The 27,730-nt window shown below is 38.9% G+C and overlaps 1 protein-coding gene across 1 annotated transcript in view; it reads left to right on the plus strand.

The window, feature by feature from the left end:
- Window positions 1-340: 340 nt before the first annotated feature.
- The window catches only part of CD38 (CD38 molecule), a 44,845-nt gene continuing 17,455 nt past the window's right edge, over window positions 341-27,730 (plus strand). The window contains exons 1-2 of the mRNA XM_012638437.1: window positions 341-579; window positions 26,253-26,382. Of these exons, the coding sequence (XP_012493891.1) occupies window positions 377-579; window positions 26,253-26,382 (333 nt within the window). The 5' untranslated portion in view covers window positions 341-376. The remainder of the gene's footprint in view (window positions 580-26,252; window positions 26,383-27,730) is intronic.

Raw genomic sequence — 27,730 nt, forward strand, 5'->3', positions numbered from 1 at the left:
ACAGTTGATAAAGGGAATGGTGTCTGCCATTTGGTTGATAAAGGGAGCGGTGTCTGTCATTTGGGGATCTACAGAGGGTTAAGGTGGCTGTTTCTCCCTGGAGATGCAGAGTCTGGGTCCCTCTCCACAGGAGTCTGGAAGAGAGCGGCTGTAGCAGTTGGTGAAGTCTTTTAAGTCCTTTAAGCCCTTATTGGTCCAGCTGACCACGATCACAGCACTGTGAGGCAGGGAGTTGGGGGTGGGAAGGGAAACGGAGAACAGGCAAGTGAAAGAAAAGGGGGAGGTGCAGTTTCAGAACCAGGCGAGCGCTCTCTTCCTGCCTAGACTCCGACGACCTCTCCTTCAACTTCGCTGGGTGGACCCCGCATTGGGCCCTATGGCTGACGAACCCTGCTGCCGGATCTCTAAGAAAGTCCAGATCTGTCTTGCATTCGGGCTCCTGGTGGCTGTCGCCGTGGTGGGAGTCCTGATGTGGCTCCACCTGTACAAGTGGAACGGGCAAGGGACCACAGAGCACTTTGCTGACATCATCCTGGGGCGATGCTCCAACTACACTCGAATCGTGCAGCCCGCGCTGAGGTGAGTTGGCACACGAGGCGCACAGCTGGGCGGACAGGCAGGGCACGGCTGGGCACTCCTCGCGGTGGCGCACAGCCGGGCACCGCGCGGGGGAGCCGTCTGCATTTCCCAAGACAAAGCATCTTCTATCGTGGATCAGCTGGAGAGCGCGCCAGGCAGTGCTGAGCAGGGAGTCCGGGACTCACGGTTGCGGTTCCGCGCGCCACTCGCAGGAGCTGCTGGCGTTGGCACCAGCGTGCGGCGGAGGGCGCTCTGCTCGCTGGCCCTCCCGGCTCAGGGGGGATCACTTGGCAGAGACGCCCGCCTTCTGGGCAAGGTGCCCGGAGCCCAGCCCCTTGCCGTGCCGCGGCCCAGCCTCGGTGCTCACAGCCCCTCTGCAGGGACAGAAAATAACTAAAGACGCAGGGTAGGGTGGGCTGAGGTGTTGACATTTTCAACTTTGCAAGGAGTTTCAGTCCCCTGGTGTGCAGCTTGCAAAATCTGCGGTGAGGGAAGAGGGAGTAGAAGAGCCAAGCTACAGAAATCAGTTTCATTCATTTATATAAAACAGCACGCCGATTCTTCTGCGTTCCCTGAAATACAAGTGACCAGAGAAATCATTAACAAAACAAACAATATCAACTTTTAAAATTGAGGTATTATTTAAACGGTAAGATGCATTCAGCTCGGTGAATCTGTACAGACCCCAGAAAACACTGACCCCGTAAAGTCTATGCAACCTTTTTTATTATTATTATTATTTTTAAAGTTTTTTTTTTTCAGGATATTGGGGGGTACAGAAATTTAGGTTACGTATGTTGCCCTTACCGCCCTCCCCACCACGTTGGAGTTTCGAGTGCGTCTGTCCCTCCAATGGTGCGCATCGCACTCTTTCTGTATGCATATACCAGTCCCCTCCTCCTCCCTCCCCCCTCCTCCCTGCCCGACATCCAGTAGATGTTATTCTTATATGTGCACTTATGTGTTGATCGGTTAATACCAGTTTGATGGTGAGTACATGTGGTGCTTGTCTTTCCATTCTTGGGATACCTCACTTAGTAGAATGCGTTCCAGCTCCATCCAGGAGAATACAAGAGATGTTACATCATCATTGTTTCTTATAGCTGAATAGTACTCCATGGTATACACATACCACATTTTACTAATCCACTCATGTATTGATGGACACTTGGGTTGTTTCCACATCTTTGCAATTGTGAATTGTGCTGCTATAAACATTCGGGCGCAGGTGTCTTTTATATAGAGTGTCATTTGTTCTTTTGGGTAGATGCCCAGTAATGGGATTGCTGGGTCAAATGGTAGTTCTACTTGTAGCTCTTTAAGGTATCTCCTAATTGCTTTCCACAGAGGTTGCACTAGTTTGCAGTCCCACCAGCAGTGTATGAGTGTTCCTAACTCTCCGCATCCACGCCAACATTTATTGCTTTGGGAGTTTTTGATAAAGGCCAGTCTCACTGGAGATAAGTGATATCTCATTGTGGTTTTGATTTGCATTTCCCTGATGATTAGAGATGTTGAGCATTTTTTCATATGTTTTTTGGCCATTATTCTGTCTTCTTTTGAAAAGTTTCTGTTCACGTCCTTTGCCCACTTTTTGATAGAGTTGTTTGATTTTTTCTTGTTGATTTTCCTGAGTTCTAAGTAGATTCTAGTTATCAGCCCTTTATCGGATTTGTAGCATGCAAAAATTTTCTCCCATTCTGTAGGTTGTCTGTTTGCTCTTGTGATCGTTTCTTTGGTTGTGCAGATGCAACCTTTCTATATTCCTTCCCAGCTACTAATCTCCCCCAAGGGAAACTTCTTTTTTGAATTATATTCCCAGGGCTTGGTTTTACCCTTAGAATTCATTTTTATTGTACATAAAGCAGATCAAGGTGGGAAGTCATTGGAGGGGGTGGGATGTGGGGAGAGGGAAGCTGAGAATTAAGGTTCTGCGCTTGAGATTGCAAAATCTTGCATTCCAAACACCCCCAATCCCAGATGAGCGAAAAGACCTCCCTCACCTCCCCACACAAGTTCAGTGGTTCTGGTTGCAAATTGTTAATGTCCAGTGATTCCCGGGGACTCTATTTGTTTTGTTTACAGATAATTAAATACTTAATGGAAAAGAAAAACTAGAAATTGAGGCTGCACTTTAAAGTATCAATTAAATCAAGTGAAATCCAATCTGAAATGGTAATGATAAAAAAAAATCTCATTTTTATTTTCGTCTTAATTTAAAAGTTAAAAAAAATTTTTTTGGTTGTTTTTCAATCATCTTTGGTAAATTCACACTGTCGGTTAGATCAGCACATCCATAAAGCAAGGAAGATGCAGCACAGAAACTACGTGGCTTTTTGTGTTTGTCAGGATGCATGCTCAGTACTAAACACACGTATGATATACATATGCATACATACATTTGTCCAACATACACGTGTATGTATACATAGTCGACAAAATATTAGTAAATTGATATTTATTTAAATCATAATTCAGTTAAAAATTAACATGATGTAGCCTGTTAATATTTGAACATCCCTCCACACATCTCACACTGTATACACACATATGCACACACACAGAGGCATGTTTTATATAAATGAGTTAGTAATAATATGGTGCTTACTATGTGCCAGGCACTGAACAAATATCAAATCATTTAGTCCTTTAACAACCATGTGGGATGCTTACTATTGGTATCCCCATTTTACAGATAAGCAGAGGTAGAGAGTTGAGTGAATTGTCCAAAATTTGGCTCCAGAAACTAAAGTCTTAGCCACTAAACTACCCTGCCTAGGTGTGCTCTATGTCTGTAGGTAGAATGACTATAAAATTTATTGATCAAGTCTATAGACTTTTGACATAGAAAGGATAATAACAGAAAATGCTATTAATAAGTATGCTGAGTCAATAGGCTTAAACCAGAACATATGGTCACCATATCCTTGGGTGCTTTAGGAGCATGAACTCTGGAATCACACTGCTTGGGTTTAAGCCTTGGCTCTGTCACAGTGTGACCTTGGGACAGTTACTTCATTTCTCTGTGCCTCAGTGTTCTCAACTGTAAAATGGAAGTATTAAAGGTAATTCTTAGCACATAGGGAAATTATCAGGATTAAGAGGAATAATCTTGTCATGTAAGAACTTCTTTTTTTGGAAATCAGCATCACAGACGCCTTCACACAATAATAAATATAGATCCAGGGCAACCATTTAAAATGGGTGCCTACTGTTATTTATTTAAATCATAATGCAATAAATCAGTCCTCCAGTGGTAAGATTTATGCTGTCTCTAATTTTTTACTATTATTCGTTTTCTAATTTAACACTTGATCTTGGGGATTTTTAAATGTCAGTACATATAGATCTATCTCATCCCTATTAACAGCTCATAGTATTCCATAGAGTAGATGTAATCATTTTCTATTCATAGGAAATGAGTTTGTTTCCAATTTTTCAATCCCATTCATTCATTCAGCAATTATGTGTGGAGCATCTACTATGTTCCAGGCAGCAATCTAGCCACAGGAGTGAATGGCAAACTTCCCACTCTCCAAAGCTTTCATCCTAGTTGGGAGAAACATGATGTAATGCACATCTTCATACATATACTTTTGCGTACATATGGGAGTGTTTTTGTAGGATAGACTTCCCTTGGTGGAATTTCTGGGTCCAAGAGAGAATTACGCATATTATAAGTTTCAATTTTTCCAAATTCCAAGTATTTCCAAATTCCTTCCAAATTATTAGAGCTGTGTCATTTTTCTCTCCCATCATCCCTCTATCAGAGGGCATGCTTTCCCACAGTCTCTTCATTGCTGAATATTTTCAACTTTTTTAGTTATAAGAAAAATAGCATCTAATTGTTCTCTGATTATCAGTGAGTCTGAGCATATTGAATGTGTTTATTGGCCATTTATATTTTTTCTATGATTTTCCTAATCATAAGTATCCTTGATCATTTCTATTGAGTTGCTTATTTATTTCTTTTTATGGGAGTTCTTTATATGTTTTAGGTAATATTCACACACATGCACAGTAAAAGTCATTAGTACAAAATGTACAAAATAGCAAATTTAGACAAACACTCTGTAAAGACTTAACTAAATGCCTGGTTCCAGGGCTAATCATGGGGCTTCACAGAGGAAGAAAATACAAGTCTTGAGCTCCAGGGTCCTGTGGCAGGAGGTGGGGAGAGGACAAGAGCAATGTAGGACCTTTGATCTGTAGCGACAGAGATTTATACACAGCCATGAGGTCCACTGAAGAGGGAGCCATTGCTTCCGCACTGCCAGCCTTGCACTAGGTTCTGAGGGGTGTGTAAGATGTACCCAGGTACCTATCAAACAAGAAAGAGATGTGAATTGCTGAATATGTGAGCCAAGTGTCAACACAATGCCACATAGTTGCAGGTGTGGACATCACCTCCCTGGTGGGGCAGAGGCAGGAAGGAAGGACTTCATGAAAGAAGTAGCATTTGAGGTCTTCCTTTTAAGATAGAATTTCAACAAGGTGATGCTCTGAACAGTGTGTGCTACCCTGTTGAGAGAAGTCCCGAGGACAGATAAGACGCTACTGTGAGGGAAAATGGACCAATTGATTGACTAAATCTCTTTAAAGGTTTTAAGACCTTGAGAGGATCCCACTGGTGAGAGGGTCTAGACCTCATGTTGGCCTGTCCACAACCTGGACCTTCTGTGTATTATTATTACTAAGCAAATGTCTACTGGGTGATGTAAGTTTTCTTTATGGTGTTTTTGGTCCTTAGGGTACAGAATACATCCCACTAGTGATGCATAGTCAATATACTGTGTACTCATGTCTGACACCTTGATTAAAGGATCATTCAGGCATTGAGATAGATGGCAGCAGGACAAGGGCATAATGAGCCTGGAAGCCATTTGGAGGTTCTTGTAGTAATTCAGATGAGAGATGGCTGTGGCTTGGCTAGCGATTGATGGATGGTGGTAAGAAGTGGATAGATTCTGGATAGGTCTTGAAAGTAGATTCCATATGATTTACCATGGGCTTGTAGATGAGATATGAGAGAAAAAGAAGAAACAACATTGACTCCAAGAGTTTTGGGCTGACCTACTAGAAAAATGAGTTGCCATTTTATCAAAAAGGGAAAAGTTGCAGTGAAGCAAGTTAGGAAAGCCATCAGTAGTTTGGTTTTGCACATTCAGTCGTCCCTCTTTATCCATGGTTTTACTTTCCAAATTTCAGTTATCCACAGTCAACCATGGTCTGAAAATAGCAAATGGAAAATTCCAGAAATAAATAATTTGTAAGTTTTAAATTGTGTCATTTTGAGTAGCTGATGAAACCTTGAGCCATCCTGCTCTGTTCTGCCTGGGACGTGAATCATCCCTTTGTTCAGCATATCCATGTTGTATATATTACCCACCTATTGTTGGTTAGTAGCCACCTCAGTTATCAGATTGAACAAACATACTTTGTATACATGGGGTATGGTACTATCCACAGTTTCAGGCATCCACTGGGGGTCTGGGAACATATGGCTAAGAGAGGATTACTATATGAGTGGAGATGTTAAACACGAAGTTGGTTCATGTGAGTCTGGGGGTACTGGAGAGAGGTCTGGGCTGGAGATATAAATTTGGAAGTCAACAGCATGTAGAGACTCAAGGGAAGAAAATGTTTCAGAGGAGGGGGTGTAAACGGCTTGTTCAAGCCATTCTGATTGATCAAGTAAGATAAAGACTAGAAATTGACCAATGGATTGATGACTTTGACACTACCAGTTTTGGAGGAGTGATAGTGCTGGAAACCTGTCTGGAATGGCTTCAAGAAAACAAAATAGAATGAGAGAGGAACTGGACTGTGCACATAGACAGTTCTTGCAAGGGGTCTTGCTGTCCGGGAGAACAGAAATGGGGTAGTGGCTGGATGGATAAGGAAGTATTCAAGATAGAAGAAATTGGGGCTTGTTTGAAAGGCAGCTTCTTTAAAGTGGGCTGAAAAATCATCTAAGTGAGGAATACTTCTAGATTTCTATAATTTCCTGTGGTCTTTTACAATTGGCCTACCAATGTCAAATTCAGTAACATTTTTAACGTGATTCGCACACCTATGATCATTTTTACTAGAACATGAAACTTAGTACAAAAAAGTTTTCTTCTTTTTCTACTTATCTAATTTTATGCACAATTTAATTAAATTATATAATTAAAAAAGAAACAATAAGCATGAACATGCTTATAAATAGGTAAACAAGAAACCAAGTAAATAGAAACAAAAGTTCTTGGGTGTCCCAGAGAATAGTTTATTATCTGTATAGAAGGCAAGCAACTTGTTTTATAGAGAGAACGAATAGTGTTGGTTAGTACAGTGAGTCAGTTAAGTAGGGATCAGTTAAGAGATTTTTTTTTTCAATAAATGAATTTAGAATTGGCCAGGCCTTATCCTTTCCAGTAAAGGAACCCCTTAGAAATAGACCAGGTCAGAAAACCACAAAGTTTTCTTAAATGAGGGGTGGTGGAAAAAATGGATGTGAGATGCTGAGAAAAAACCAAGAAACCAAATGATAGATGAAATCAAGAATTAGTTTCCTGTATGTGTGTTTCAAGTACTAAGGAGTTAAAAGAGGAAGAACGATTATATTCACAGATTTTTGTACTTGATCTGGATGGGGAGTAGATTATCTTTTTCAGAAAAATATTGCCGGTAAATATCTATGCTGGAAGGACGATATGATAGGAATCTTGTTTTCTCAGAGAAAAAACAAAGTGAAAACTGAGGTCAGAAATTTGAAGCATAAATGAAACAAGAGACTAACATTCTTTTTCCCTCAGTGACTCTTACTTTTTTCTAATTATAAAAGTAAAACATGACCATTGTAGAACATATAGAAAAAATACAAAAATATAGAGAAGAATATAAAATCACTTAACTCCTAAAGTAGAATTCTAAATAGTGGAGAATACCACAATTAAAAAAGAAAAACTTAAGGAGATCTGCAAAAGAAAACTATATATCTGCTTAAATGACAATGACGCTAAGAACATACACTGAGGAAAGGACTGTCTCTTCAACAAATGGTGCTGGAGAAACTGGATCTCCGTATGCAATAGAATGAAACTAGACCCTGATCCCTCACCACACACAAAATTCAACTAAAAGTGGATTAAAGACTCACATGTAAGATCCCAAACTATGAAGCCATTAGAAGAAAACAGGGGAAATGTTTCAGGACATTGGTCTGGGCAAGGATTTTATGCCTAAGATCTCAAAAATGTACGCAACAAAAGCGAAAATAGACAAATGGGATTATATCAAACTAAAAAGCAATCAACAGAGTGAAGAGACAACCTGCAGAATGAGAGAAAATATTTGCAAGCTATTCCATTGACAAGGGATTAATATTCAGAATATGCAAGGAACTAAAACAACAACACAGAACCAAATAATTTGATTAAAAATGGGCAATTGATGTGAATATACATTTCCCAAAAGAAGTTATAAAAAAGGCCAACAAAAATTTGAAAAAATGCTCAACGTCACTAATCCTCAGGAAAATGCAAGTCAAAACTACAGTGAGATATCATTTTACCCCAGTTAGAATGGCTATTATCAAAAAGACAAAAAATAACAAAGCTAGTGAGGATGCGGGGAAAAGCAAGTGTTGTACACTATTGGTGGAAATGTAAATTAGTAAAACCGTTATGGAAAACAATATGGAAGTTCCTCCAAAAACTAAAATAGAAGTACCATGTAATCTAACAATCTCACTACTGGGTACATATCCAAAGAAAATGAAATCAGTATGCCCAAGAGATATCTGCACTCCCCTGTTTATTGCAGCACTACTTACAATAGCCAAGACAGGGATTCAACCTAACCGTCCCTCCACAGGTGAATGGATAAAGAAAATGTGCTATATGTACTCAATGGAATACTATTCAGCAACGAAAAAGAATAAAATTCTGTCATTTGCAGCACCATGGATGGAACTGGAGGTCATTATGTTAAGTGAAATAAGCCAGGCTCAGAAAGATAAATAGCCCCTGTTCTCATTCGTATGTGGAAACTAAAAAAATTGATCTCATAAAAGCAGAGAGTAGAATAGTGGTTACTAGAGCTGGGAAGGGTAAGGGCTAGGAAAGATAGGAAGAGGGTGGTTAATTAATACAAAATTACAGCTAGAAAGGAGGAATAAGTGTTAGTATTCTGTAGCACTATAGGGTGTAGCTACAGTTGACAATAATTTACTGTGTATTTTCAAAGAGCTAGAAGAGAAAATTTTGAGTGTTTCCAACACAAAAAATGACAAACATTTGAGGTGATGGATACATCAATTACCCTGATTTGATCATTATACATTGTATATATGTATCGAGATATCACTCTCTACCCCATAGATATGTACAATCATTACATGTTAATTAAAAATATTATTAATAAAAATTAGATTTTGTTCTTATTATTGACTTGTAGGAAGTTTATGTATTCAGAAAATAAGTCTTTTGTCAAATGTGTTCTAAATTTTGTGATTTACCTTTTTATTTTCTTTAATGGAGACTTTAAAGAGCAAAGTTTTTTTTTAATCTTAGTAAGGCTCAATTTGTTAAGTTTTTCTTATATGGCTGGTGCTTTAAGTCTCTATATATTTCTAGTTGATTTTTTGTATATGGTTTAAAGATTGATTTCATTTTTTAAATTTTTTATTTGTTTTTTAATTTTATTTCAGAATATTATGAGGGTACAAACGTTTTGGTTACATAAATTGCTTTTGTACCGTTTAAGTCAAAGTTATGTCTGCCCATCCCCCAGATAGTGTGCATTGTACCGTTAGGTGCAAATTTACCCATCCCCTCCTCTCCCCACCTCCTGCTTGATTTCCATTGAATATTATTTCCTTATGTGCATATAAGTGTTGGTCAATTAGTTCCAATTTAATAGTGAGTACATGTGGTGTTTGTTTTTCCATTCCTGTGATACCTCACTTAGAAGAATGGTCTCTAATTCCATCCAGGTTAATACAAGAAGTATTAGTTCACCATGTTTTATGGCTGAGTAGTACTTCATGGCATACATACACCACATTTTCTTAATCCACTCAGGTATTGATGGGCAAGTGGATTGTTTACACATCTTTGCAATTGCGAATTGTGGTGCTATAAACATTTGAGTACAGTTGTCTTTTTTGTCGAATGTCTTTTTTGCCTTTGGGTAAATACCCAGTAGTGGGATTGCTGGATCAAATGGTAGTTCTACTTTTAGTTCTTTGAGGTATCTCCATACTCCTTTCCATAGAGGTTGTACTAGTTTGTAGTCTCACCAACAGCATATGAGTGTTCCTATCTCTCCACATCCATGCCAGCATTTGTTGTTTTGGACTTTCTGATAAAGGGCATTCTCACTGGAGTTAAGTGTTATCTCATTGTGGTTTTGATTTACATTCCCCTGATGATTAGAGATGTTGAGCATTTTTCTATATGTTTGTTGGCCATTAGTATATCTTCTTTTGGAAAGTTTCTGTTCATGTCTTTTGCCTACTTTTTAATGGGGTGGTTAGATTTTTTTCTTGCTGATTTGCTTATTTATAGATTCTAGTTATCAGCCCTTTATCAGGTGTATAGCATGCAAATACTTTCTTCCATTCTGTAGGTTTTCTATTTGCTCTAGTGATAGTTTTTTTTGGCTGTGCAGAAACTTTTTACTTTGAACAGGTCCCATTTATTTATTTTTGTTGTTGTTGTGATTGCTTTTGGGGTCTTCATCATAAATTCTTTGCCTAGGCCAATGTCTGTAAGAGTTTTTCCAAAATTTTCTTCTAGAATTCTTATAGTTTCATGCCTGATTTCATTTTTTGTCACATATACAATTCCATTTGTTCTAGTATCATTTATTAAAAGGACTTTCCTTTCCCCATTGAATTTCTTTGACATTTTTGCTGAATATCACATGTAAGTGTGGGTTTCTTTCTAAACTTTCTACTCTCTTTTCTTGATTTGTATCTATTCTTTCATCACTAACACATTGTCTAGATCACTGAAGCCCTTTAATAAGTTTTAAAGACAAGTAGTGTAAGTACTCTAGGTTTTTTTTCCTTTTAATTGCTTTAGCTAGGTTATTTGTATTTTCACATAAATTTTAGAATGAGCTTGTAAATATTTTTTAACAGTGCATACTGAAATTTTGATTTGGAATCTGTTAAATCTATACATACCTTGGGGTTATATTTATAATTTTTATAATTTTAATATTGTACCTTCCAAACCATGAATATGGTATATATCTCTGTACCTTTAGATGTTTTTAAATTTCTCTTAGCAATATTTTATTTTCAGAGTATAGGTTTTGCATATATTAATAGTTTGTTAAATTTATGGCTCAATATTACCTATTTGTGCATTCCTATAGTTTCATTGCTATCGTATCTAAGTAGGATATATATTAGTACATATCTATGTATATGACAATATACATGTAGCATTTCTCTTACTATATATATAACTTTAATTACGTTTTCTAATTGTTTGTTGCTGGTGAATAGGAATGTTATAAGTTTTGAATATTGATCTTGATCTAAAAGTTTTAGACAGAAGCAAGCTTAATGTGTTTGAGACATCAAAAAGACAGTTTCGGAACATAGCAGGTGAAGGGCACAGGAGTATAATTTGAGGTTATAGGCAGCCAGGGACCCCACGGTCATCAAGGTACAGACAGTTACATTTTTTTCTTACACATAATTCCAAAATGATCCAACTTTACACTAGAGAAGATCTCAGTGTGATATGTTCCCTTAGCAACCACTCAATTCATTTTATTGTAATCTCCTATTTAATATCTGTAATTCCCTATGGACTAAAAACTTTGGAGGGTGGGGGTTGTGTGTGTCTTGTTAACCTTGTATCCTTAGAGTACCTAACATTCTGCCTGGCACATAATACGTACTTTGTGTTTATTGAACAAAAGAATGAAAATATAAATAGATAAAATTGTATTTTGTTAATAGAAATATATTTTATAAATTCATATTTATACTTTTAAATATTACAATAATGAAAAAAATGCCTAGGTAGGTTTTAATGATAATTTAAAGTAAGGGGTTGCAAATGACTGTCACAGAATGATCTAAACCTCAACATAAAATTTCTCTTGCGAATTTATTTTGCTTTGCAGTTTCAGAAAAGTTTGCATTCAAACAGATGATTGGTAAAGAACTGGCTTACTTAATTACTGTGTCCTAGGAGAAGACATACTCAGCCTTGAAATAGGGATGAAAGGTGAGGGATAAATTCAGGGCCATTGCTTTCTGAATGATAAATTTACAATATGTTTAAATACAGGCAGTGTTTCCCAAGATCTTCCCCCCCAAAAATTTATAAAACATATTATTTGAAATAAATGGAAGAAAACTAGGAATCAGTAACAAAAAGACAGGCACATCCTCCCCTCCCCTGCCATTGCATTTGGAAATTAAAACAACTTTTGACGCGACTTCCTTATTAATTATTATTGTTATTATTACTTTTAAAGATGGCGTCTTGCTCTGTTGCCTGGGCTGAAGTGCAGTGGCTTGATCACAGCTTACTGCAGCCTTGAAGTCCTGGGTTCCAGAGATCCTCTCGCCTCAGCAACCCCAGTAGCTAGGACTTCAGCTGTGCTCCACCCCACCCAGCTAATTGATTTTTTGTAGAAAGTGGGTCTTTCTGGGTTGCCCAGGCTGATCTTGGACTCCTGGGCTCAAGTGATCCTCCCACTTCAGCCTCTCAAAGCACAGGTATTACAGGTGTGAGCCACCCTCCCCTCCCCTTACTAATAATTAAAATGATATATTCTCAGTCCTCATCTTTTTTTTTTTTCTTTTACCAATCAGGAGCATCTAATACAGTTAATCACTTCTTCCTGCTTAATATACTTTCTTCATTCGGCTTCCAGCACAACCTATTCTTCTGCTTTTTGTCTAAATCCCTGTTGCTCTCTTATAGTCTTTCTTGGTTTCTTCTCTCAACCTCTTAGTGTCAGATTGCCTGAGGCTTCAATCCTTGATCATCTGCCTTTCCTGTGTTTTGGACGCTGATCTCATATAGTCTCATGGCTTTCTCCTCAACTGCAGACTCATATCCTACCTGTTTATTCCACAGCTTTGTATACCCATCTGTTTCTTCCACACTGGGTGTCCAGTAGACATTTTACGCTCAATGTGTCAAATCTGAACTCCTGATCGATACCACCTCCACCCAAAGCCTTCTCCATGCTGGTTGATGGCAACAACTCCATCTTTCCAGTGTCTTGGGTCTCAAGTTTTGGAATCGTCATTGACTCTTTATTTTCTCTAACACCCACATCCAATCCATAAGGAGTTTCACAGTGAATTCAGAATCTGTTGCTTCTTCTGCCTCTACTGCCACCACCCTGGTCCAAATCACTTGCACTTGCCCAGATGCACTGATCTACCTACTTCTGCCTTTTCCCTCTTTCAGATTACACTCAACAAAGCAGCCAGGGAAACCCTTTGAAATTTAAGTAATATCATGTACTTCTTGTGATCAAAATCCTTTATAGGTCCTCTCGTCACCACTAATAGAAGCCGAATCCTCATAATGGCTTACGACCCACCTGGTCTGACCTCTTTTCCTTTCTGACCTTATTTCCATCGAATCCCGGTTCCCTCTGCTCCACTGACTGCCTTGCTGTTTCTTGAACAAATCAGGCATCAGGGCCTTTGTGATGCTTGTTCCTTCTGCCCAGAATGCTGGCGTTTTGGATCTTCGTAGGACCGAGTCGCTCACTTCCTTCAATTCTTTGCCCAAATGTCATCTGTCCACTCTCTTTGGGTCTGAACACTTCCATCCCCTCCTCCATCACTCCTGACACTAATTCTACTCCATTTCCCCCTTTTCCGTAGAACTGATACATTTCTAGCATGCTCTATAACTTACATATTCATTATTGTCAGTCTTGCTCTGGTAGAATGTAAACTCTCACAAGGTTAGGGACCTTTGTTTTGTTCACTGGTTGGTCCTGTGTGCTCATAAATGTTCTTAGCACATACTATATGCTCAACAACTATTTGTTGGACTAATGAATTGATGATTTCTAAGCTTTCCTTCAGCCTGAAGAGTTTTCAGATTTTAAGACCCTGCTTTGAAAATCCTAATTGCCTCAGTAGATCTCGCCAATCACTCACTTCTTCCACAAGGTGGCAGTCTTCACCTTAAATACGGGCTGCGGTAGCCTCAAAAGTCGATAGCTGAGTTAACCTGCTTGTTTTCTTTGAACCCAGACAACCCGCTGTGCAGGACCTGACAGCTGTCGAATTCATAGGATGAGTGTAGTTACCCCTCAAGATCTAAGTGCTTTTAGGGAAGAGGATTTAGGGTGTGAGAGCTTTCCCCGGGGAGTGACACATTACAAAGGTGATGCTGCTTAATTGACAGGGACTCTGAAATATAGTTGTTATTTGTGGGAAGGCTGTAGGTGTGGAGAGAGGTGACAGCACAGAGCTATGATACCTAAAGTGGGCTGACAACAGAAAAACTGGATTTAGCCACCAAACATATCTGCTTTTTCACCTCTTCCTGCCCCGTCTCCTCTCACCCCACTCACTTGATCCCAGCATCTGGGAATAACTCTGCCTTGTTCGGGGTTGAACCTCTCATGAGATGTAGGGAAACTCCTCTTGGGGTCTCAGATCCTCATTTCTGTTAGAACCAACTCTGTTCTTCAGGTAGGAGCATGATTTTAAATTTCCTGTGGGAGGCAGCATTGTTTAGCAAAAAGAACAAAGTTTGTCCTGTAAGCCAGCTCTGCCATTGGCTATTTGACCTCAGGCAAGATACTAAGCTTCTCTGAGCTTCAGTCTCTTCAGCTCTAAAACAGGGACAAGGATGACACCGTGCCCAGGGACTGGTGTGAGATTAAATGTAAGTCAGGTACTTGTGTGGTGTCTGGCACGTGGGGAACTCTGCGGCGATCATAACTTTCCCTTCCTCCCTCCGGTGCGCCTCCTGCGTGTGGGCACCTGGAATCAACCTGACTTGGGTAGCTCAGAGGGAGGGAGGAGGAGAGGTGAATTCAAGGGAATGACTCATGGGGCAAAGGAGGGGTCTGGAGTCTGTTGGCAGGAGCAGAACGGGAGGAAAGGGGAGGGCACGCTGTTGACCTCAAATCCTGACCTTTGTGCCCAGGCTGCTGAGCCTGCAGGTCACCATTCCAGAAGAGAAGCAGAAAACTGTTATCCGACTAAGGCTTCTCCAGCCCTCCATGAAAAATTTCTTATTCACAGTTCAAAAGTCTTGTCTAGAAGCTGATCATGGAGCTTCTGCCAAGCGTAAACACTGATCATGGCATCTTGATCATGGCATTTCTGTTCTTCAATATTCTGTTCAAGGTTGTTCATTAGTGTCAATGCTGCCAACCAGGACCACGGGAGCACACTGCAATTGAGCCAGGTGGGTTATTGCTCTCTGCAAAAGGGACAACAGTCAGGACAGGCGCACACGGGGGCGGGAGAGGTTTCACCTGAGGATGTTAGAAAGGACTTACTGAGGATTTGGGCTTGTTTTAGGAGAGTTGGGGGAGGTTCAGGAGGCTGGCTTTGCCTGGATGCTGCCAGGAAGCAGGGGGAATGGGGGAAAGTCTACGACAGGATGTCTTAATACATTTTATCTACCAGGCTGGAAGAATGAGAAGGCTGAAGCCGTAACTGGTGAAGAAGTAGCAGTCACTCCTATCAGCTCTGATAAAAGGATGTTTGGTCGTTCGTTTGTGATTTGGACATTGTTGTTGTTGGTGTTCACATTGTGGTCTATCAAGGTGATAAGACCACATACACAGTGGCCTAGTCTGATGTTGGTGTCCTCTGGCACTGTTTGCATTCAGTTCAAGAAGGCTCATCAGGGGCTATGCTTCTGTTTCATTACCAACATCTCCGCCCACACAAACCTGTGCACTTGAGATCCCAGGGAGGAAGGAGCTGGCCTGTGATTGCTTCACTCAATTTGGAAGAAAGGAAGGCAGGTGAGCTAGTCTAATCTCCTAGTCCACTGTGTAGATGATGAGATTTGCTAGAAGGGAGAGACCCATCCCTAGAATGCCTTAGTAGGATGCCGTTGATTAAAGGATATTTCTAGAAAATAAGTTCAGAATCTGTGAGGCATGACTCCCTGGAGAATCATGTGAGCTGTAGAGCTCCCTATAGAATAAAATGGAGATGCTTCATTAGTTAAATCCTTCTGGCTGTGTGAGGAACCCCACAAAACCTCATTTAGTGAGCATACCCATTATTCTGGACCAGAAAGCTTGTGTCCCATGCAGAAAGAAAGGCAGGACCCAGCTGGGGGCGGGGGGTTGCAGGATGTGCCATCCTTTCTTCACTTTGTCTGAGCCTCTCCATTGTCTGCCTCCTTAACATTATTTGTCAAGTTTGATTTGGGGTGCAACCTGTCATTCATGTGTGACTTGACAATCCAATCTTTCTTAAGGATGCAAGGAAGTCTTTGGAGAGAAAGCTCCACTGGAAGAGTTCGTAGCCTTCCATCCCATATTTTACACCATTAGACCTTGGGACGTGGGTCTGAGGCACCGACACTAATTCTTACTTGGTTACATAGTGTGGTCTTTAACTGAACAAAGGATAAGATAAAACACATGTAGCCAAGCATCATGGGAGAGGGCACAAAAATAACAGGTGGGCTTGGACCTGGGATGTTCTCATTTTCTAAGACCTTCTAAAATTCTCACACATTTGGTCTAATTGCTCAGGCAACTTAACAAGAAAATAAAGGTTTTGATATGTCCTGCATTGTAATATATGCTTATCATAGAAAAATAAAAAATATAAGGAAGAGTATAGAGGGTCAAAAACAACCCTTATACTCCTACTACCCAGAGATAACTATTCTTAAATCATGGTTTGATTGATGTGGGTTTTTTCTTTTTCCAGTTTTTTAAATTGGTTGTGATCAGACTATATTTTTAATTTTTAAATATTTAAAAACCACTTTCTTAGATTACTTTGATAATATATGAATCCTTTTTTTTTTCCTATAAACATACAATATAGAAAAACACAGGGTAAAACTGAAGTTCCCCTTCAATCCTGTTAGGGACAGGTGCGGTGAGCAGCGTTAACCACAGGAAAAGAGGAGGCGGGGGCAAAAAGGAGGAGACCAATGAGTATTTAGAACCTAACCCGCAATGGCAGGAACTTGTGGTTAGGGACATTCCCGGCCAGGAGCATGCGCACAAACTAGGGGCTCTTGTCTAAAGGTGACCTTTTCCCTATTAACATACATTAACATAGTAAAAATCACACCCACCAGCGCCAAGACAGTTTACAATTGTCATGGCAACCCCTGGAAGATACCCTATAAGGGTAAGATTGAGGAGGTGCCCTCGTTCTAAGAACTCTCCACCCTTTTCCCTGGACAGTAATGAATATTCCACTCACCATTTAGCATATCATGAGGAATAGACATAAAAGTAGAAGTGTGGTAAGACTCCAGCATCTTCTCCACTCGGGGAGATGGACCCATTTCCCCTTAGGAACTGGACTTTCGCTTTCTGTTCTATGCTGAAAGCCCTACAGTAAAAGCTGCCTGTGTGGAAATGCTAGTGCCTGTCCTCCCTCCTTAGCACCTGCCAGGCTTGTAATTCCTTCAAGCCAGGAGCCAAAGAACTGGGCAACACCTCTAAAAAATCAACCCTGACATTCCTTTTCCCAAATGCTATCCCAATCAGCAGTTGGGGGCACATTCTTTTTCTATTTTTCGTAAGTTTAGGCCTACTTTTTAAACTTAATGTAAAACAAGCATTTCCCGAGCTATTCCAAAGTCTGTATAAATACGTTGTCCAAAGGCTGCTGCTTTAAACTCCGCTGAGCAGAGGCACCTGATGAAACCACCCCCTTTCTATTGGCTGCACACCCCTAACTAACCACTCTGGAATTCACCAAAAGAAGCAAAGCCAGAAAGTGGCTGAATAAAACCCCACAGTGGTTACCAATGTAGATCAATTCTACATGTCATGACAATGTATTAGAATACACTCGGGGAGCAAACGAAGAAAGATCATTTCCAAAATGAGGATGCGATCAACATTTGATCAAGTTTTTAAACATCCTGGTTCTATCCTCTGTAGTAGAAAATGTTCAGTTACTATTTATTGTGTTTTTAAGTTTTAGTGCTGTGGGCAAGTCACCAGTGCTTTAGCTATAATGAGTTGTTTTTTCCTATGCTCTCTACTGCAGTAGGCGTGACCGGAGAGGGTAGAAATGGTATGTGTTGTGAGGCTCATGGTGGGCCTTTGGTAAGTATCTATGGAGTGAAAGATTGGGTGGAAAGAACAATCCAAGTATCCATTGACTGATGAATGGATAAACAAAGTATGGTATATACTTATAATGCAATATTATTCAGCTTTAAAAATGAAGGAAATTCTGACATATGCCCTACCATGTGTGAAGCTTGAAGCCGTTATACTAAGCCAGTCACAAAAAGACAAACACTCTATGACTCCACTTATATAAGGTACTTAGTCAAATTCATAGAGACAGAAAGTAGAACGCTGGTTGGCAGGGGCTGTGAGGAGGGATGGGGAGCAGTAGCAGTAGTAGATTTTTTTAAAAATTTCAGAATATTATGGGAGTACAAACATTCTGGTTACATGTATGCCTTTGCTTTGCCCAAGCCAGGGCTGGAAGCATGCCCTCCCCCATACAGTGTGCTCCGTCTCCGTTAGCTGTGAGTTTACTCCCCACAACTGACCGGCACCCAGTGAATATTACTATCATGTGAGCACCTTAGCGCGGAACAGTTAGTAAGGATGGTAGGCTTTGTTATTTGTATTTTACCACAATTAAAATTATAAAAATAATGGGTGGAGGGATAAAAAAAAAAGCAAACTTTCTGTCATGCTCAGGCTGATGTCGATTTCATTCTATGTCTTCGAATTACTGACTCTTGAAAACAGAAACAACGGACACCATGTGCTCACTTCTTCATCTGCAAAAACACTTAAGAACAAGAAACCTTACATTAGGAAAGCCCGAGTTTTCTTAAAGGCATGGCATGATCAGAAGTCCACTTTCAGGGCCAGCTGGGGACACTGCTATTCATAACAAGGGTGAGGGGAACGTGCTTATCAGGGAAACCAGCAGGAAACAACTTTTCTTCTGGACAGAAAATCCTTGAGGATGCTCGTGTTTTAAGGTCTTACGATGGAGGGATTATACTTGAACATTTCAAAACGATAGTATGAATTACCTTCAGATTGGTTTGAATCATTGATTTAGCCCTGCCTGGGTCTCCTGGTAACTGTTCAGTTCCATCCTGGTGGCTGAGTCAGGTGGCTCTGGAAAAGAGCTATTTGAGAAAAACATTTTTTCCTCTGAAAATATTAAAGGGGGGCTCACCTCTGTTATTGGAAGCAATGTTTGGGACAGCCTCACAGGAGGCCGTCTGATGGAGTGGTTAAGGGCACGGAGTCTGTGCTTGGACAGTACAAGGTGCAAATTCTGGCTGGGATACTCCAGTTGTGGAGTCTTGGGCAAGTTATTTGGCCTTCTGAGTTTTGGGGTAAAATGGACATAATAATAATATAATAGGTTTGTGTGAATGAGGATTCAATGAGATACCTGTAAAACACTTAGCAAGATGGCTGTGTGAAAAAAGCCCACAGTTAGTGTTAATTGTTGTGGTTGTCATAATTCTTTTTTTTTTTTAAAACCACAACCAAAGCTTATAAAGTTGTTATAATTCTTATAATGATTAGTCATTGTTGATTGTTGGCTAACTAGCTGTAAGCAAATGAAAGTACATCAAAGAAGTGGTAGTGGTGAGAGCAGGGTGATGGGACTTAGAAGACACCTGCAAGTTCCGGTTCTGACTGAATCTAAGTGCTCAGACCTTAGGCTTGTCACTCTCCCTCTCTAAACTTCTATTCCTCATTTGTGAATGGAAGGGTTTAATTAGAGCACTTGCCCCCACCCCTAATTGATTATTAGAATCATCTGGGAGAGCCTTTTTTACAATTCCAGGGTCTGCTCTCTTTCATTGGCTCCTTCCTTTCTGCCTTTTTGCTTTTTAAAAACATCACATTCTATTCATTTCTTCAGAGCCTGGCCTACCATGCAGTTCATAGCCGAGTGGTCAGGCGGCTTCTGCAGTGGCATGTTCTGAGCCGAAGTCCGTTCTCTTCTTCACTTTGCCCATTCTCACTTGTCTGTTGTTCTCCAAAGCTCTCCAGGTGGCCAGAGCTGAGAACCACTGGACCAGATGACTTCCAACAGCACGTCTGGTGAAGGTGGAAACAGCTGCTGGGCTGACAATGGCTACTGCAATGTCTCCTCGTCCCAAGCAGCAGGCACCCTTAAACTCTCACGACTAAGGCTTCCAATGTGGGGACAGAAGAATCTTTGAAGGAAAAATAATATTGAACTTCCAGCAATGACTCTTAAATCCTTCATTGCTGCTTCTTCAGTCAGAAATATCTGCTTCCATCTCTGTCTAATTTGTTCTAGGTCTGTTTCAACTCTAATGTTTTATGTTCTATGGTTCCGCTCCTTCTAAAGAAGGAATTCTGTTAAATTTTTAACCTGTGTTTCTTGAACCCTGAAGGTAAGGTTTCTTGAAGTGGGGTCTGTATACCTAAGAAGCATAAAAATAATTCTGAAGGTTTGTGAGTTCTGTATGAGACTCAGTAGAGTTTTTGGTGATTAAATAAGAGCACATGCATGAAAGCATCTGGTACGTGTAGGAGCTCAGTGCATGTGCATTTCTCTTTTCTATTAGATCTTTGGTAGTGGAAAATTCTCTGATTCTTTCATCTTCATCTGTCTCAAGTCCTGCAGATGCTGCTAAGGAAAGAGGTAGAAGAGTTTTATGAGGGAGTTGGATTCTGGAACAGGAAGTTCCTGAGAAGGCCACTGCATTAATTAATGGAATTAAAACAATCTCCTAAAGTGAAGTAGCTGACAAACACCATTTCTCTAGACTGCTCGCGATGGTACCCCATAAAATTTGATTGACATTGAAGTACATAATGTAATAACTTTTTTTCCTTAAATATATAATGTATGGAGAAAGCCAGTTCGATAATGGTTTCCTGGCATAGCTTTCAAAGGCAAGTGTGGATGAAATGTGCTACAAAGTCAGTGGAAAGAAACTGATGTTGAACTCTTCACATTTTCACACATAATCCAGGGGTTCTCAACCCCAACCTTGAACCAGAATTGCCTGTAGGGCTTCTTAGAACATGGATTGTTGGACCCTACCCTATACTAACTAATTACATCTTCAGCAGCCCTATTTCTGAATAAGGGCACATTCTAAGGTTCTGAGGGATGAGACTTCATCATACGAATTTCGAGGGGGATAAAATTCAACCCATAGCACCATCCTAGTGAGTGTGAAGTGGTGTGTTGTGGTTTTGATTTCCATTTCCATAGTGACTGATGTTGAGCATTTTTACATGTGCTTATTGGCTATTTTTATATCTTTTGTGCCAAAATGTGTATTAAAATCCTTGCTCATTTGTTAATTGGGTAATCCTTTTATTACTCATATTGAGTTGTAAGAGCTCTTTATCATTCCGCATGTAAGTCCTGAAACCGAAATAATACTTGCGAATATTTTAACCCATTCTGTGAATTTTCTTTTCACTTTCTTGATGGTGTCCTTTGAAGCATATAAGTTTTAAATTTTGATGAAATATAATTTATCTAATTTTTCTTTTGTTGCTGTGCTTTTGATGTCGTATTTAAGAAATCATTGCCTAAGCTAAGGTTATTATGATTTTTTCTTCTATGTTTGAATCTAAGAGTTGTATAATTTTACCTCTTACATTTAAGTCTTTTATTCATTTTAGTTGATTTTTGTATATGGTGTGAAGTATGGGTCCAAAAACATTTTTTTGCATATAGATATCCAGTTTTTCTTGCACCTTTTGTTGAAAGGACCAATTTTTTCTTCATCGAATGGTCTTGACACTCTTGTCTAAGATCAATAGATGATAAATGTAAGACTTTATTTTTGGACTCTTTTTTTTTTTTTTTTGAGACAGAGTCTCACTGTGTTGCCTGGGCTAGAGTGCTGTGATGTCAGCCTAGCTCACAGCAACCTCAAACTCCATTTCTTCTGGGTCTCTTGCTGTGCTGCTATATGCGCCACCATGCCCGGCTAATTTTTTTTTCTATATATTTTTAGTTGTCCGATTAATTTCTTTCTATTTTTGGTAGAGACGGGGTCTCGCTCTTGCTCAGGCTGGTTTCGAACTCCTGAGCTCAAACAATCCACCCGCCTCGGCTTCCCAGAGTGCTAGGATTACAGGCGTGAGCCACCGCTACCGGCCTATTTTTGGACTCTTAATTCTATTCCATTGGTCTATATTTCTATCATTATGCCAGTACCAAATTGTCTTAATTACTGTAGCATTGTAGTAAGTTTTGAAATCAGAAAGTGTACATCTTTCAACTTTGTTCTTTTTCAAGATTTTTTTTGGCTCTTCTGTGTCACTTTGCATTTCCATATGAATTTTAGGATAAACTGTCAATTTCTGCAAAAGAAGGAGTTGAGGTTTTTGTAGAGATTGCATTGAAGCTATAAATCAGTTTGGGAAATACTGACATCTTAATAATATTAGGTCTTCTGATTCATGAATACAGAATGCTTTTCATTTATTCAGATCTTCTTTAATTTTTAACAATGTTTTGTAGTTTTCAGTATACTAACCTTGAAATTCTTTGGTTGTATTTATTCCCAAGTATACTAATTTTTTTGCTGCTATTATAAATGGAATTTTAAAAAAAATTCAATTTCATAATTTTCATTGCTAGTATATAGAAATACAATTGTTTTTCATATATTGATCTTGTATCCTGAAACCTTGCTGATCATGTTTATTAGTTCTAATAGTTTCCTTTTTGTAAATTTCTTAGAATTTTCTCTATATAGTATTGTGTCATCTGTGAAAGAGACAAGTTTACTTCTTACTTTCTAATCTGGATGCCTTTTATTTCTCTTCCTTGCCTAATTTCCCTGGCTAGATCTGCAGTACAATGTAGAATAGAAATGGTGAATGCAGACATCCTTGTATTGTATTTGATCTTAATCTTTCACCATTAATTTCACCAGGTTTTTAATAAATGACCTTTATCAGGTTTAGAAAATTCCCTTCTATTCATAATTTTTTCAGTGTTTTTTTTTTTATTATGAAAGAGTATTGGATTTTGTCATATGATTTTTCTGTGTCTGTTGAGATGATTGTATGGTTTGTTTTGTCCTTTATTCTATTAATATAGTGCATTACATTGATTGATAAGCATATGTTAAACCAACCTGCATTCCTGGAATAGATCCCACTTGATCATGGTATGTAATTGCTTTTATTTGTTACTAATTTTTTTTAATTTTTATATTATAAATTGACAAATTATAGTTGTATATATTTATGGGGTACAGAGTGATGTTATGATCAATGAATACAATGTGGAATAATTAAATCAAGCTAATTATTTGTTGCTGAATTCTGCTTGCTAGTATTTTTATGAGGATTTTTGTGTCTATATTCATAAGGGATATTGATCTTTAGTTTTCTTTCTTGTGGTGTCTTTATCTGGGTTTGGTTTCAGGGTAGTACTGAACTCATGGAATGGGTTGGAATGTGTTCCCTCCTATTCTATATTTTGGAAGAGTTTATGAAGGATTGATGTTAATGATTCTTTATATGTTTAGTAGAATTCACCAGTGAAGTCATCTAGGCCTGGACTTTCTTTTATGGCAATATTTTGATTACTATTTTACTCTCTTTTCTTGTTATAGGTCTATTCAGATTTTCTATTTGGTCTTGAATCAGTTTTAGTAGTTTATGTCTTTCTGGGAATCTGTGCGTTTTTATCTAGGTTATAGAATTTGTTTATGTATAATCGTTCATAGTATCCCCTAGTAATTTTTTTTCCTATAAGGAAGGCAGTGATGTTCCCTATTTAATTCTTGATTTTATTACTTTAAGTCTTCTTTTTTTCTAGCTAAAGATATGTCAATTTTGTTGATCTTTTCAAAGAACAAACTTTTGGTGGTGTCGATTTTCTCTATTATTTTTCTATTCTGTATTTTATTTATTTCTACTATAGTCTTTATTATTTACTTTCTTCTGCCTGCCTTGGGTTTACTTTGCTCTTATTTTTCTAATTCCCCAAGGTGTAGAGTTAGGTTATTGATTTGAGATTTTTTTTTCTTTCAATATACCTATAAATTTCTCTCTTAGCACTATTTTTGCTGTATTCCAGAAGTTTCGATACGTGTGTTTTGATTGCATTTGTTTAAATTTCCCATGTGATTTCTTCTTGAATCCATTGTTTATTTAAAAGTGTACTGTTAATCTTCAACTATTGGAGAATTTTCAGTTTTCCCTCTGTTATTGATTTGTAGTTTTATTCCATTGTGATCAGAAAAGATACTACACATGATTTTAACCTTTTTTATTATGAATAATAATTTGCCTATTTTATTTCTTTTTTTAAATTTCAAATTCTTTAAATTTATTAAGACTTGTTTTATGGCCTATGTATGGTCTGTTGTAGGGAATATTCCATGTGCATTTGAGAACAATGTGTTATTCTGCTGTTGTTGGGTGAAGTGCTCTATATGTCTATTAGGTCTAATTGGATTTACCATGGTTTAAGTCTTCTATTTCCTTATTGACTTTTTTCGTCCAGTTAATGAGTCACTTCTCTTTTGCTGCTTTCAAGATTCTCTGTTTCTCTTTTAATAATTTGACTACAGTATATTTAGGTGTGGGCCTTTGATTTATCCTACTTGGAGTTCGTTGAGATTCTTGAAGTGATAGGTTAATATTCATCAAATTTGAGAAGTTTTGAGGCATTATTTTCTCTAAAAAATTTTTTTCTGCCTCTCCCTCTTTCTCTCCTCTCCTATAACTTGCTGGTATAGGAGAGGTATACTTGATTCCAAGTTCACTAATTTTTTCTTCCACAGTTCAAATCTGTTATTGAGCCCCTCCAGTGAAATTTTCATTTCAGCTATTTTACTTAACTACAGAATTTCTATTTAATTTTTTAAAAAACAACTTCTATCTATTAATCGATGTTCTTATTTGGTAAGACATCATTCCTGTACTTTCCTTTTATTTTCTAGAGATATTTGATTCCCTAGTGTTTCCTTTTAAGTTTTTTGTCTCTTGTTAGCTCCAACAGGTTAAAAAAAAAAACCTCATGCACCTGCAGTGTTATGTAATTGTCACTGATTGTTTTCACAAATGCTTTGTGGGTTGGGTTGTTCACATAGAGTGAACTATGAGTCATGTCAAATAAAGACAAGTTCTGAGAGGTGAGCTTTTCAACAAGCTTCCAGACAGGTCAAATACACAATTCTCTGGGGGATCAGGACATATTTGGAGAGATCCAAACCCACTCCACACTCTCTGGTGGCTGGAAGGCTGATGGTTTTCACAGCTGTCATCGTTGTGGAGCTGTTGGATTTTAAGGCTTCCATGGAGCTGGGAGAGGGAAATGGAATTAATGCAAGTTAAAAAAATGCCACAAGGCTGACTGTTCTAACCAAGATTTAACCTTTTTTTTGGAATAACACTTTTCGAATTGTTTTAAGCTTCAGTTAATTTCCAGGGTTCTGTAAAGTTGGTATTGATAATTCTTGCCGGTGTTCCCATTGCTTTTATGGAGAAGTAGAATTTTGGAGTTCCTTACTTCTTCATTCTAGAAGTGATATCTTTCTCCTTTAATCGTACTTACATTTTGAATCTTATATAACTCACTTTCACTCTTCCACTCAATCTATAAGCATTATTTTGAATCTAGTATTAGAGGGACAGGTGGATGAACCAGATACAGTTTCTGGCCTCAGGGCACTGACATTCTAGGCAAACAGGCCTGTTTCCAGCTAACTTTCCTTTGAGGCAGGATGCATTCAGGCAGATGTAAGGGAGCAGATTTGCTCTTCCTTAAACGAAGAGAGGTTTCCCTGTGGAAGCTTTTTATCTGGGTTATGATTTAAGAAGCCCTAAATCTGTTCTTAAATTGTAGCCTCACTTTCATTCATCACTCATTGCTGGAGAAGCTCATACACACATGGGTCAGGAGACCTCCCAATCACGGGGAAGAGCAGAATTAACTTCCCCAGCTCTACTCACTCCAGGGCATGGGCATAAAATGTGGATAAGATTTCTATAGGCAGATACGGGGAGGAAAGCATCCCAGGCCGTGGCCACCGTGCCAGCTAAGAAATGGGAAAATTCAAGAAGCGTCCATTGAGGAATTTGGACTTTCTGAAGGCAGTTGGAATCCTTAATTTTTTTTGTTTTAACAGTGTGTAATATGAGAAAGAGAAGACTAGTTGCCTTTATATGTTCTTCTCAATTTTGTTTAACACTTAAGCAAGTGAGCATTAATGACCAGACTATTTTGCCCTGGCATCAGAAGGACACAGATCTGAATCTTGGATCTACTACTTTGCCATCTGTGTGAACTAGGAAAGGTCATTTCAAACCCTCCAAGCTTCTATTTCATTTGTGAAACAAAGAGGGTAATGGCCATCTCATAAAAATGTTGTACAGGTTAGATGAGATGATATGTATGGACTACCTGGCACTGACTAGATGATTCCTAAATGAAATTTATGCTCCAAAAATATTTTAAAGATCAAATTATTCATGTTTTGTTTGATTTTTCATGTTTTATCTCACAGAAATGTAGACTGCCAAAAGATACAGGAAGCATTCAAAGACGCATTTATTTCAAAGAATCCTTGTAACATTACAGAGGAAGACTATCGGCCACTAATGAAATTGACAACTCAGACTATACCTTGCAGCAAGGTAATTTGGACAAGTTATTAGTTTTAAAACTGGGGATAAAAGCTAGAGGGAAGAGGTCACAGGATCAAATTTGAATAGAAGGAGGGAAGAGGAAAAATCCAGACATTATAAAGTGGGTGTCGTTGGTGTGGGGCTATGGGGGGACCATGATATCATTAGGATTTAGGACATTTGGGGAAGAGTGGTAAGAGAGAAATGGGGACATGGAAAGAGGAAAGGAGAATTGGCCAAAAATCAGGCAAAACAAACCTAACACCAAACCCAACTCAAACAAACAAAAAAAACAAAACTTCATATAATTCCAAAACTTTCCCCTGACCTCTGATAATAGTAATAATAATAATAATAATAATAATGTCAATTTACATGTGCATAGTGCTTTTTTTGCTTATAAAGGACTCCTAATCCTTTTCTTCCTAGTCTTTCACAGCCATTTTGTGGAACGGACAGGTCGGGTGTCAGTATCCCCATTTTACCAGTGAGATAACTGAGGCTTGGTGAGTTTAGGTGAGCAGTGATTTCCCAAGTTTGACAGCCTTGAAAGTGACAGTTGAAATCTAAATGGCACAAAACTTGGAGCCAGAGAGGCCTGGGTTTTAATACATTGATTATATTGGAAAAGGTCTATCATAGAGTGTAGTTGTAGTCTTTCCTAAAGTCAATGTTTAAGGCAAAAATTCAGTGTTTCAAGTCACAAAATTGTCTTTGTGAAGCTCTTAAATCTACCCACAAATTACAGCCCATCATCCCATTGGTAGTGAGCTGGCGTTATTGTACGTCTTCTCTTTGGTGTACCAGGAATGATGCCCTACGTGGAGGAGATGCTTAGCAAATAATGACCCAGGCTGACAATTGTTGAATAAGTGACTATGCGACAGACGCTATGCTAAGAAATTTACCTGTGTTACCTCGTTTAATCTCCCCAGCATCCCATGAGTGTGTTATAGTCATTATCATTACCATCTTACATGTGTGGAAAGTGAGGCTTAGTGATGCTTTGGTTGCCCAAGGTCAGGAAGGTCAAACAGCTAGTAGTGATGATGCTGGGCTCCAGCAAGAAGAGAGACTCCAGGGCCCCTGCTTTAACCCACGACCCCCCCACTGTCTGCCGTTAAGAATGAATAGATTCATGGAACAGAATATCATTCTGAAATTTGACCTTTATGAGGGACCCTGAAAACACACCCACTGGCTATGTGTTTTTTTGGTAGAGGTAGGGAAGATTTAGGGAAAGTGGAAAAGGTTATGTAGCTCTTTAAGAATCAAAAAGCATTTCATCCAGAAAATAGCACCTAGACAAATTTTTTTTGCAGGTAACTTTAGGAATATTGGAACTCCCTGATGCCTC

Source organism: Propithecus coquereli, unplaced genomic scaffold, assembly GCF_000956105.1.
Source record: "Propithecus coquereli isolate 6110/MARCELLA unplaced genomic scaffold, Pcoq_1.0 Scaffold13, whole genome shotgun sequence".
Taxonomy (NCBI): domain Eukaryota; kingdom Metazoa; phylum Chordata; class Mammalia; order Primates; family Indriidae; genus Propithecus; species Propithecus coquereli.